The sequence below is a fragment of the Lacerta agilis genome, chromosome 1 (assembly GCF_009819535.1).
Source record: "Lacerta agilis isolate rLacAgi1 chromosome 1, rLacAgi1.pri, whole genome shotgun sequence".
Lineage (NCBI taxonomy): Eukaryota > Metazoa > Chordata > Lepidosauria > Squamata > Lacertidae > Lacerta > Lacerta agilis.
Window position 1 is genome coordinate 48567308 of NC_046312.1, and position 13112 is coordinate 48580419.

The following is a 13112-nucleotide window of genomic DNA, read 5'->3' on the forward strand; positions in this document are numbered from 1 at the left end:
AGAGAGAACATCCGTGCGAGACAAGCAAGAGAGAAAGCGAAAGAGAAACCAAGCCGCACAGAGCAGTAGAGCGCAACTTCACCACTGACTGCAGTCTCTTAGTCTTTATTTCTTTTATTTCTAAAAGTTTATTTGGCCTTCTTAGTTTTGGCCGCACCTTTTGCTCTGCCTATCTTTCCTATCCGGAAACCTCCAGAATATGCGGAAACCTCCGGAACCTTCGGAAACCTTCACAACTCCCAACAAAAATCTCATGACCTTCAGATCATAACCAGCGGACCCTTTCACGGCCAGTGGGAGCAGGAACTCCGGGAATTACTGGTTGTCCCAGACGTTGGTTATCCCCACACCTATCCAATGAATAAACCCAAGTGCAACCCTCAATGTATTTTCTGGAAATAGCAAAGCACTAAGGAAGAACTCTGTTAAAATGTCATATTGGACCACAGACACTCGCGATCCAATTTCTACCCAGCCGTGAAGTTTTGATTTGGCTTTGGGCAATTCAGACTCTCTTGGCTCAGTTTCCTATGTGTTAAAATACCCGACTGGCCTATCACCACAGGATGCTGGGAAGAAGAAAATTACTCTTAAGTAGTGAATACTATTGCATAAAGTGATACAAAAATGGAAAATAAAAAAATTCCCATCCAACATTAATTCAAATTAGCTGGGACCAAAACTACTAATTATACACTGCAACACTATGGTGCAACATGACCTCCTGACAGGAAGTCTGTGATACTCACCGTCAAGGAAAAGCTAAACAAAAGAAAAGTAGAACATTTGGCAACGTACTATGTTAAAACGAGACAATGTAATTTAGCATCATTTTCATTTGTCATTGTTTTTATATAATGAAATGCATTACAAGCATAGCAAAGCTCTTCCTCATTGATTTACTTCCATGTGAATGAAAACTGTCACCATTTGAATCTTGCTCCTGCAGTATGAAGTGGTCTAATCCAGCAACACAGGTATCATATGCAACTGCTGAGATGATAGTTTACCAGATCCAATGAATTGGTTTGATTTTAAAAGCAAACCTTTGGACTACAGTTGCAGCCACCCTGGGATCTACAATTCTCACTCAGGCTGCAGTATGTTGACTTGGGAAAAACCCAAACATTGTCTTGGTAGGTATCAAACAAATGTCTCTGGGCAGTCAGGACTGGCAATCATGGCAATAATACAGTGGTACCTCGGGTTAAGAACTTAATTCGTTCTGGAGGTCCGTTTTTAACCTGAAACTATTCTTAACCTGAGGCACCACTTTAGCTAATGGGGCCTCCCACTGCTGCTGCGCCACTAATGCACAATTTCTGTTCTCATCCTGAAGCAAAGTTCTTAACCCACGGTACTATTTCTGGGTTAGCAGACTCTGTAACCTGAAGCGTCTGTAACCCAAGGTACCACTGTATACATAACCAACAACCACAATTTGTCTAGATTGCATAGTGACTATCACAGCATCACCAGCACAAGCCCATGGAGAGGTATAACTGGCAAAAGAAGCACTTATATGTTCTGCCTGAGTCACACAATTGACTGCATGTGCTACCACCGCAATGTTTTTGAGAGCTGCTTACATCACCAAGATAATGTGGGAGTTGGATCTTAGCCAATGCTGTCGTTAACTGTAATTAAAGCAGGCATCTGATGGCTTCATCCCCTACTCAGATGCAGCAAGTATCAAGTTAAAGCACATCTAAGCAGAGTTTGGGCAAATGAGTCAGGAGCAGTAGCTTCCTGTTATTTATACCCCTGAAGCTAAAGAACTTTGAACCCTCACTGGTGTTGACATAATCCTTGCACACCTCAGAAAATTGTTGGAAGTTGGAAGCTCTTTTGCTTTAAAAAAGATATACTTCCATACTTTCTATTGCATTAATTTTTGGATCATATGTGCATAACCATGTGGAAATCTGCAGACTCTTCACCACTCAGTCAGTTTTACCACGTGTTCACTAAACATATGTAACACACAAGCAGAACCGGTGCAGTTCCTGACACTGGATAAATTTGAAACAAATTCTGATAGTATAGAAGAGATGCTTAGTGAAGGCTTTCTTCCAGGCATAACCTCATCTATCAGGCAGACACTTTTGCCAAGGCTTATGGGCTTTGGAAATGATGGTGGGAATCCAGCCATAGCCTTGGCCAAACTGAAGTCACCTGTTCCCTTCTCAACATCCCAGTATTCATAACCCGCATGCTGTTTTCTTGCAAGCACATAGAAAGAGCACACTTAGACTTCCAAAGATGTTTTAATGCCACCTGCAAAAAGACTGACGGTCATGTCCCCATCTCCACCTCCACCACCTCCGCCACTGTGCTAAAACTGACACCCTCTTGAATAATGAACATGTCACTGGCGGAGCCCTGCTCCTGCACAATGATGCATTCTTTCTCCGTGTCCGAGACAGCAATCTCAATGGCGTTATTGTGCTTGGCAGAGCTCTGCTGTGCGGTAACATAGTGCCCATCATTGGTGATAAGGAGCTCTGTGTGGTTTCCAGGCACTGCCGTGTCCACAGAGTGCACTACCAGCACAGCTGGCTGCTCTGAAGCTGGCAGCTCCTGGGGTTTTTTCGTGCCCCTTTTGGATGGATCCCCGTCTAGGTTTCCTTTGTGCTCAAGCTGGTGACGTCGCAGGCTCTGGGGGAGGGCGTAGCCCATGCCACAAATTTGGCACTGGTGCGGCTTGTCAGCATGGTGGGCTTTCTGGTGGCGTCGCAATTTTGTGGCCAGAGGATAGGATTTGGGGCACAGATGGCAACGGAAAGGGCGCTCGCCTGTGTGCAAACGTTCGTGAGCCCGTAACGTGTGGGGATCACGCAGTGCTTTCCCACACACTGTGCACAGGTGAGCCTCACCTGTGTGGGAGATCAGGTGACGGCGCAGCTCAGGGCGCTGCGGGAAGGCATCTCCACAGAAGTGGCAGCGGTAAGGGCGCTCCCCTGTATGCAACCGAAGGTGCCCACGGAGATTTCCCTGCTGGCGGAAAGACTTGGGGCAGTAGGGGCAGGTATACGGGCGTTCCCCTGTGTGCAGCCGCATATGGTTGCGCAACGACCCAGGGTTGGCCAGCTGCCGCTCGCATATCACACACTGGCAGGCGGCAGCAGCAGATAGCCTTGGCTCCTTAGCCTGGTGGGTTTTGCGATGAATCCGAAGAGAGGGCCGTCGGGCAAAGGATTTCCCACAGTCAGGGCATACGAAAGGGCGCTGGCCCGTGTGCAGCACCTGGTGTTCTTGAAGGTCCCGTTTGGTGCCGTAACTCTTGTGGCACTGTGGGCAGGGGAACGGCCGCACCCCTCGGTGGCCCAGCGTGTGCGCTTTGAAGCTTTCTTCCGAGCTATAGCTCTTGCCACACTCTGTGCACAGGAATGGTTTGTGATCAGTGTGCACAAAGTGGTGCTTCTTCAGGTGGCAAAGCTGCAGGAAAGCTTTGCCACACTCTTCACACCGGTATCGTCGCTCGTGGTCTGCCTCCTTGAGCTTTGGTGCACCACCCATGTTGCTTGGAGACACTTCCTCCTGCCTGGGATTTTCACTCTGCTCCTCTACCCTGTCCCTGGGTGTAGACATGGCACATCCACTTGGGGCTCTTTCAGCACAAGATTGGCCCCTCAACACCTCCACCTTCTCAGTCAAGTGAGCACTGGGTTGAATTGCACTGGATGGGGGCGGTTGTGAACAAATGTCAGTCGGCTTTACCTTGGATAGTGTCTCATTCACTTGCTCTGTTTGAGGTTGCAGCACACCATCCTCTTTACTTCCACCCTCCTCAGCCACAGAGCAGCTCACAATGGGCTGCTTCTCTCCATGCTGTTCCTTGGAGTCCCTGAGCTCACACTGCAGGGACCCATTTTCATTCCTTTTCTTGTGATCATTTTCCAGGCCAGGAGGTTGCTTGACTGGGAGCTTCTTATCCAGCAAAGGAAGACAATGGGCTCTGGCTTTCTGCTCCACAACCTTGGGGGTATCAAGAGCACCTGCAATATGAACCAGTAACCATTAGCTCCCTTAACAAAGAAAACAAAGTAATTATTGACACTTCAAGGTTGAGACTTCTGTTTCTAGGCACTGCTCCACTCCCCACCCACTGCCTCAATCATGCTCAACAGAGATCTTTTGCTGAGAACAGAGGCTGGAGAAGTCCCACTAGTTATCAAAGCAGTGCTTCTGAGAATTGAAACATAGCTGGTTTAGCTAGGGAACTCTGCTTGAATTTAAATATCCTAAAAGTTTAGAATTTGTGGAGGAATATTTCAGTATCTTCTGTAAGGCTCACTTGGGAAGCACAGCTTCCTTAATGTTTTCGACGCAAATTGGATTTCTCTGAAGTGCTTAACCACATAACTTAGAATGAGGTTACAGAAATGTGTAGAAACAGCAAATTTCAACACTCTTATCATTTGTAATCTTTGCTGTTTTCTTTAGAAAGCAAGAATTGCAAACTAAAACATCTTATCCACACAGTCACAATACCAGGAACCAAGCAGTGTTACCTTGAGCCGTTTAATTCACCTAAGAAAATTCTTAAGGAAACAGACATGGATATAGAATGTCACAGGGAAATGAAGTTCTCTGTGTGAGAAACTAAGACAGAGTAAGGAGCCTGACTGATTCCAGCATTATGGACAAGAGTTGCCCACATTATTTGTGGGTGCCCATGATTGTTAAAATGGTATAAAACTAACATAAGCTTCTAGTGCAGACATACTCTCAGATATTTGATCAAATGTACTCTGGCATGATAAACATTCTGATTCACCATGTGCACTTCTCAAAGAAATCGCCTCCTCCAGCACTGCAATAAAAGAGCAAAGCACTGCTTGCAAGGGTGGGACTGGCCAGTGCTGTTGAGCAAAATAAAGGTCACTGGCTAGAGGAGTGGACATTGGCCCGAGTTCCACTTCTGCCTGGCTGTGGGCTGATTGAATTGTCCTGGGCAAGAATATGCTCCCACACTTGGTTCCCAATCTCTGTACTTGGGATGTTGAAAGCCAGCCTCCCAGGGGATTGTGCCCTGAAAGCACTGCTGAAATATTCCTTATTCACAGCAAGAGAGTGTATACATTCTGAACAAGTTGCCTCCCACAGTATCATTTGAAGGAAAAAAAGGAGCCTCTAACTTTCAAGTTAAAATATTACTATCAGTCTGACTTTGTTCACAAACAGACGACAGTTTAGGTCTGTGAAAATCAAATCATGTACCATAAACTCTTTTTCAACTACAGTTGCCTGGGTGTGCAGAGTTTGGCAGTGGAGTTCTTTGCTTAAGGAACTTGCACGTTTCTATTACCAAGTATGTTAAGTCAATTTTTAAAGAACAAAAACACTTCCTGTTTCTGATGCTGCTTAAATCACCTGTGATACCCCCTTCTGGCTAAGATTCTAGGAATTCAGGTACAGTACCTGCAAAGGAATCTATTGCATCGCCATCTAGGGAAGCATCTCCTTTCTGTGTCAAAGTCTCTGCTTCCACAGTGGTGGTCTTAGCTAGCTGCTCCTCTACCGTTTTCTTCTCTGCGACAAACACCCCATCTGATATATTTGCTGGTGCATTCTTTTCCAGGCAAGCAGGACTGGCCTCTGCTAACCAGTACAGCAGTTCAGTGCCAGCAGCAATGGGACAGCATACTCGGATGTGGAGCTCCCCATTGATCCATACTAATGCCACATTTGCCTCATCTTTATCCCGGCTTTGCTTCACCAAGCTGTAAAACACATTGTGCCAAGCATCAGTATCCAATATGGGCCGAAGTACAGGGGCACGACAAGGCTCTAGAGAGGCAGTGCAGGTGGGTGTTATGCGAGACGGAAGGGGGTCTCAGTCAGGTCTATCAACTAATATGTCTATAGATCCTGACGGTTTTTTTTGAGTAGCCTCCTAGGAAAAGTCAATTCAGAATACTCTTTCTGAAGTTACCTTTTGTTGAGACAGATTTATGAGTCCATCTAACTCAGCATTGTTCACATACACTGACTAGTAGTAGTTCTCCAGTTTTAGGCACGGGTCCTCCTTGGAGGTACCATGATTGAACCTTTAAATTTTCCTGAAAGCTGTTTATAAAACCATACAGGTAACAAAACACCTAGTTCATATAAAATGGATTCTGAGAGTGGCCACACAAGAGTACTGATTAAGGGTACAAAAGACTTGTGGCTGCTTCAACGTTTGTTATATATGAAGAAGTGTGCATGCACACGAAAGCTCATGCCAATAACAAGCTTAGTTGGTCTCTAATAATAATAATAATAATATAATTTATTTGTACCCCGCCCATCTGGCTGGGTCTTCCCAGCCACTCTGGGCGGCTTCCACCAAACATTAAAATACATTTAAAATATCACAGTTTAAAAACTTCCCTAAACAGGGCTGCCTTCAGGTATTTTCTAAATGTCAGGTAGTTGTCTATTCCCTTGACTTCTGATGGGAGGGCTCTAAGGTGCTACTGGAATGATTTTTTTAATTTTGTTATATTTAAAGTCACATATAGGATGTCTAATCAGCACAAGATTGCTGGCTCATGACTGATTGGTCAAATTGCCCTATCCAAAGGCTAAATGAATATATTTAGATTTACCATCCTATTTTTTAGGAAGATGAAAAATTATTTAAGAGATCTTTGTTAAACTAAATAGAAATTTATTGTTAGCTGTAAAATATTGAGTTGTATTCAATTAAGTCCAGGCAGAATAGAGCCAACGAAATTAATGAGCCCAAGTGAGTCAAGTCCATTAATGTAAACAGGTCTACTCAAAATAGGACTAGCACCGAATATCACTGATTTTATTTATGTTTTTAAGGGTGGAATTCATCATAGTGATATTACAATCCTATCAGCACAGGCATTTCAGCTTGCTGGACGGAACAATCTCCCCTCTCCTTCCCCTGAACACTCTTCTGTGGATTCTCCTGATCCCCTCCGAGAGAATTTGGCATAAGAGAAGGGAGGAAGTTCAAGTGCACTGGCTCTTATTAGAACACCTGCTTAGTTGAATATGTCCCAATTTTTCTTCTCAAATTTTATGAATTTAGGTTTTTTTTTTCCTATGTAAATGGAGTTCATTTTTTAAAAAGCTGTAATCCACTTAGTTTCCTTTCCAGAGGAAAACATGGAATGCATGTATCATAATTATTGATTAGAGGCAACTTAGATGGATTAACACAGAGCTGTTTTGACAATATAACCTAAGAGACGAATAAGCCTGACATTTCAGCTCGCCCCTGAATGCATTGGGAGACAAATCTATGTGCTGCCATACACAAATTCTCTAAGGAAAACTTGATCATCCTTCAGGGAGGGTTCATGTTTCTGATTCTGCTCCAAGAAAACACAAAGCATATACTTGTTTATTTTGCATAAATGTATTACATTTGTGATATTTCTTTGCCAATATTTTAAAGGAATTTGAACAGGATGGGAAGAGCAGTGAGATTCTGGGTATGGGCAGGGAGTACCAGTGAGGTAGAGAAAAAAAGGAAGCCACAAAAGGAACAGAAACTTATCAGGACTAGCCAACATTGTACTCGGTAGGTTCTGCTGGGCTCTAATGCCTACCATCCCTGACCACTGGTCATAGTGGCTAGATCTGGGAGGAGTTGCAGTCCAATTTTGGCAGGGAATATTCCTTTGCTTTTAGATCTGGGGTGGGGAACCTCCAGGCTGAAGACCAGATTTTGACTGCCAAGGATTCCAGTTTGGCCCAGAAGGCAGCTCTCCCCAAATTACACCCACCTGCCCCATACATGACATCATATGTGGGGCAGGTAGAGACACAGAAGCCAATGCACATTGGGAGTCTTAAAGTGCACTCCTGATTGTGCATTGGCTAGATAGGTGAGAGAGCCAATGCTTCCCCTAGAGTTCCCTGCTAGGAACTTGTTCATGCAGCTGATGCCTGCAAAAAATAAGATTCAGCTCTCCTGCCCATCACCTGATTGGTGGAAGAACAGAAGCCTGCTTGTTCCAAAAATCAGCTGCCTACTGCATTGCTTATAGAGCTCCTTGCAAGCCCTGCAGAGCAATCCAGTTTCTGCTTTCCTGCCTGTCAGAACCACATTACAGCTTCCATCACACAAGATAACCCAAGGAGAAAGGACAGTGACTCTGCTGAGTTTCTTCCTCAAAACCTCGTCCTGTTGGTTGATCTGCCTGCCTACCCTGTAGCTGATTTCCTTCAGCATTAAGAAAAAGTTGCAAGATGAGAAGACAGACAGCAGAGGAGCTGCTCAGCTCCTAGGGGTGACAGAGGAAAAGAGCAGAGAGAGCTAGTTGCTATTAAACAGGCCAGTTTCGAAATCTGAAGCAAAAACATTTATTGATCACACATGTATCACTCATTCTTCAGTGGCTAACATACCAAAACCTATATATCCTCTCACAATATCACCCATTAGTTTTTGGATTTACAGAGGCATAGAGAGTCATAAGAAATAAATTCCAGGATCATATCTGAGTTGGACTCACTTGACTGCAAGTTGGTCCCAGCCATGGAGCAAAATTTATCATCTCATTGCTCTGTTATATATCTGGATTGGTTTTTGAGATGTGTGAGAATAAAGTCCTTCACATCATATGCTGAAAATTCATCTGGCTGCTTGAAGAAACCATCAAGTGATTGATGCACTACAGTTTGTGATAACAAACACTGAGTTTGTGGTGCAGCCATATCTGCTTTTCAACAGTAATGGCCCCATGCTGGTTGCCAGAAAAATGTTAAATGTTGTTGGCGAGATAAATACTAAAGTCTGATTCTCACAGCTTATGTAATTTTCAGCCTGACTCAAGCAGGATTGATGGTAAAACATCTACGTGGTTTACAAAAAAGTTTTAAAAGTTTGCATGAATTGACCCTAACTTGTTCATTATGGTTTGAATGATTGTAGCCAACAAACCACTTCATTAGATGTATGAAGTTTGCTGAGAAAGTTGTAAAGCAGAACACAAGTTACCCACATAGTTTTGCCGTTCTCACCTTTTCCAGCTTGCTGTCCTGTTGCAAGCAGAAGCCTCTTTCCAGCAGGCTGGTGGAAGTTCCTGAAACACGAGAGTAAGGGCAGTCCCAGTTAGAGAAGTATTTTAATTCCCACAGTCAGATCTTAAGCCCAGAACTAATGGGCTAGCTGTTCTTTTCACCTGAGGGTCAATTCAACAATCAAGTTGGCATATTATAAATGAGTGTGGTAGCCTATGCCCTCAGGGCCAACGTACATATAATGTAGGCAATATGCTGTTAGGTCTTCCAATGTCTTTTTTATTTACTTGAGAACAGCTATGCACCTGTGCCTGGATCACAGCCTTCACACTGTTTCCTCTGCAGAAATTACCACCCTAAGTTTAAATGCACCGCGCACATCCTCTAGCAGCTGTGTGTTTGGTACTGTGGGCCCAATTTTATGGAACTCCCTTTTATTTGAGGTCAGACAATCCTCCTCCCTGTTGAACATTGGGTGCCTACTGACAACTTTTCATTCTGGCAGACATTTAAATGAAATCTACTGATTTATGGTTTCAACTGATTTTTATCTTTATTGTATTACAATATTGTACATCAAGAGACTACCGTAATTAAGCAATATATAAATTGTCAAATTAAAAATAAATGAATGAGCTGTTGTTTGCCCTACAGGAGGTGGGGAGGAAGTCAGGAAATGTCATGGGCCCCTTGGTCCTATCAGGACTGGGCACCTGGAGGTGGAGGGTGTAGGTCTTCTCCATGCAACTTTTGATGTCAGAAAAGGGGAAACAAAGCTACATCTTAGCTCTTATCACCGCTCCTCTTGAGAAGAGCAGAGAATCATTAGGGAGGGGGGAGGACTCTGACTAGCCAGTGGGAAGAGCTGAACAAGAGGAGCTTGAGGTAGAGGAGCAAGACAATCTTGTGGGCACAAACCTGGCACCACTTTTGTGGGTGGGATCAGCTGCAGCTGCCTCACAGAAGCATACGTGTGCACGCGCAGCAGGCTAATGAAGTAAGAGAGTCTTGTGAGTGAGCATACTCCACTTAAGTCTTTTAAAAACTTGGTGGGAGGGGTGTGACAACCATTGGGACATCTTCTAGCTTCCATTCATAGAATCAAGAATTGTAGAGCTGGAAGGGAGCTCGAGGGCCATCTGGTCCACCTCTCGGCAATGAAGGAATCTTTTGCCCAGTGTGGGGCTCAAACCCACAACCCTGAGATTAAGAGTCTCATGCTCTACCAACTCAGTTATTCAGTTCTGAATCACTTGTCTTGCTCTTGTAACTTGAACTCTTTACGAATGAACCTGTGCTTGCTGCTAGCCTGAGTAAAGTTCGCTTCCTTACTCTAAAGTAAGCACTGTGTGATTTCAATCATGGAAATAAGGGGAAAGAGTTAATCATCTTCCCTATGCACTGCTTCACCATCCCATTATCCTCCCTCTGCAGTATGTTTTTTAAGCTATTAAAAAAATAACCCAAAATACAGTGATTGCTACTACAGTGGTGCCCCGCTAGACGAAAATAATTCGTCCCGCGAAAATTTTCGTCTAGCGGGGTTTTCGTCTTGCGGAGCGGCAATGGGAGCCGCGCTCCGCAAAACGAAAAAAAAAAAAGACGAAATTTTTTCGTCTTGCGAGGCAGCCCCATAGACTTTTTCGTCTAGCGGGGCAGCCTCCCGCTAGACGAATGCTTTCGTCTAGCGAGTTTTTCGTCTAGCGAAGCATTCGTCTAGCGGGGTACCACTGTATATCACATATAGTTCAGTGCTCAGATCCAACAATTATTGGTACCTACTGTAATTCAACACAGTTGTTCAACAGGGTGGCGCTGTGGGTTAAACCACAGAGCCTAGGGCTTGCTGATCAGAAGGTCGGCAGTTCGAATCCCTGCGACGGGGTGAGCTCCCGTTGCTCAGTCCCAGCTCCTGCCCACCTAGCAGTTCGAAAGCACGTCAAAGTGCAAGTAGATAAATAGGTACCGCTCCGGCAGGAAGGTAAACGGCGTTTCTGTGCACTGCTCTGGTTCACCAGAAGTGGCTTTGTCATGCTGGCAACATGACCCAGAAGCTGTACGCCGGCTCCCTCGGCCAGTAACACGAGATGAGCGCCGCAACCCCAGAGTCGGACATGACTGGACCTAACGGTCAGGGGTCCCTTTACCTTTACTGTAATTCAACACATGTTCAACTGAGTTGTCAGAAATAGGATGAGCTTAGATTATTATTTGTAATACTACTACTACTTGTAAAGTCACTTTGGGGAAATATAGCTATGTGGTGAACTGTTTGTCTATAGAGCGTCAGCAGCTACAAACTATCCCCACACTTTCAGTTGTAGTAAATACTTGCCTTGCTAGATGGCCTGATACTACAGATGACCAACTCTCCCTTCACAGTTGCGGTCACTTTGCAGTGACATTCTAAGCAGCTGGGAGTAGTGCGCAGAAGTGGCTATTATCTGAGCAGTTTTAACATTTGGTCTCCTGCATGGTCTAATGTAGGAGACCAAATGTTAAAACTGCTCAAATAATAATAGAGGAGTAAGTGGCCTTGACAACAATAACTTTCAGTGCTCCTTCACAGAATTGTTGAGTGGATAAAAATGTGTCTGACTGTAAGTTGTCTTGAGTACTTACTAGTAAAGTGGAATATAAACTAAGCAGACATCATGCCACATTCAGTCAGTTTCAACCCATGCAATGAGCAGGGGTATGCCAAGTGAGGGCTGAGTTGTGTGCATGATGGAGCAGATACACGACTGCTTCATGAGGAAGGGAGAGACAAACTTCACCTTTGAAGCACATTCTCAGTGGGACAACTAGGTAACATGAAGTGACTACAGTTCAGACTTCTATAGACAGAAAGGGGAAACTGTGGCACCAGAGCTAGATGTATGTGCAATTACCTTCTTATATGAAAAACCTTGCTAGTTTGGACAAAAGGTCCATCTAGCTTAGCATCCTAACAAGTCTGATATGAGGGCGATAGCCCACTCTGTCATGGTATTCAGTGGCTGCCGAAACACTGTGGCTAATAACCATTGGTATTTATTCCCCATGAACTTTTTAAATCATCTTTTAATGTCATCTAAGCTAGTGGTCACCATATAGTGTGACAATGAATTCTGCATATTAATTATGAGCTGTGTAAGTACAGTACTTCCTTTTCCACCCCATTTCGTTAGCTTACTGGGAGGCTCTACCATTATGAGAGAGGGGGAAATGCCTTCTATCCCCTTTCTCCTACCCACGCACAGGTGTCAAGGATACCAGAAACGAATCAAAACTATTTTTTGGCTACCCAAAAGTGACTAGATAACACTAAGACCAGGACAGCTGCACTTTGAAGAGAGAAATTGGGCAAGCAAGCTGCTTTCTAAACTGGTGGATATAACAAGCTGCGCCTGCCAGAGTCCCTTTTCCCGGCAACCGAGAAGGGTCAGGTGTCTAGATTTGGTCGGCCGGGCAGGTAGGGTTGCCAGGTCTGCTTCCAAAAAATAGTGGACAAGCGGGGGGTGGGGTTAAATTAAATTAAATTATATATTTTCTTACAAACATTTTAACACGTATTAAAATACCATTTCATCATAAAGCTTTTGAATTAAAAAAGTCCACTATTTTGTGAAAAAATTGTGAACATAATGTGAAAAAGTGGACTGTCCACTCAAATAGTGGACACCTGGCAACCCTACGGGCAGGGGGACGCGAAAGGGCGCCCCCACCGGCCTGAGGGCTCTGACTGGATGCCCAAACTTGCCCGCCGCCTGCCCATCGCTCACCGCCGGGGAGGCGCCCGCCTCCTGCTCTTCTTCCTCCGGACCAAGCAGGAGCAGCAGCGCCCCCTGCTGCAAGGGGCTCCCCACACACCACACCCCAAGGCCCCTGTCGGTGGACAAGGAAGGGCCCAGGGCTAAGCCCCGCGGAAGGCTCCACACTGGGCAGCAGGACCAGCCGCCGCCGCCGCCGCCGTGCGCGTCCGGTGGCCGACCTGAAAGGGAAGCAGAAACAGGAAAGGGACGGTGAGAGCAGTCAATGACGCGGGGCGGCAAACGCACGAAAGACTCCCGCTCCCTCCCCTCACTCTGGCCGGGGCTCTCCTCCATAACGGCTCCTGAGCGGAACGTTCTGCGCAGTGA

The 13112-nt window shown here is 45.1% G+C and overlaps 1 protein-coding gene across 1 annotated transcript; it reads right to left on the minus strand.

Annotated features, from left to right (window-relative positions):
* Positions 1 to 2248: 2248 nt before the first annotated feature.
* Positions 2249 to 13079, minus strand: ZNF408 (zinc finger protein 408). Its single transcript, XM_033149618.1, has 4 exons — positions 12756 to 13079; positions 8992 to 9053; positions 5425 to 5726; positions 2249 to 3998 (listed from the first exon to the last, which is right to left on the minus strand). Exons 1-4 carry the CDS (start codon positions 13077 to 13079, stop codon positions 2296 to 2298), a joined length of 2391 nt encoding a protein of 796 aa, XP_033005509.1. The 3' UTR covers positions 2249 to 2295.
* Between the last annotated feature and the right edge of the window lie 33 nt (positions 13080 to 13112).

What these genes read in the sequence shown, in the direction of transcription:
- ZNF408 (XM_033149618.1), bottom strand. Translation starts at nt 13,079, where the DNA reads ATGGAGGAGAGCCCCGGCCAGAGTGAGGGGAGGGAGCGGGAGTCTTTC. An exon ending in AGGACAGCAAGCTGGAAAAG is followed by an intron (nt 5,727 to 8,991) that starts GTGAGAACGGCA and finishes TGTGTTTTACAG; the next exon opens with CTTGGTGAAGCAAAGCCGGG. An exon ending in TGCAATAGATTCCTTTGCAG is followed by an intron (nt 3,999 to 5,424) that starts GTACTGTACCTG and finishes TTCATATTGCAG; the next exon opens with GTGCTCTTGATACCCCCAAG.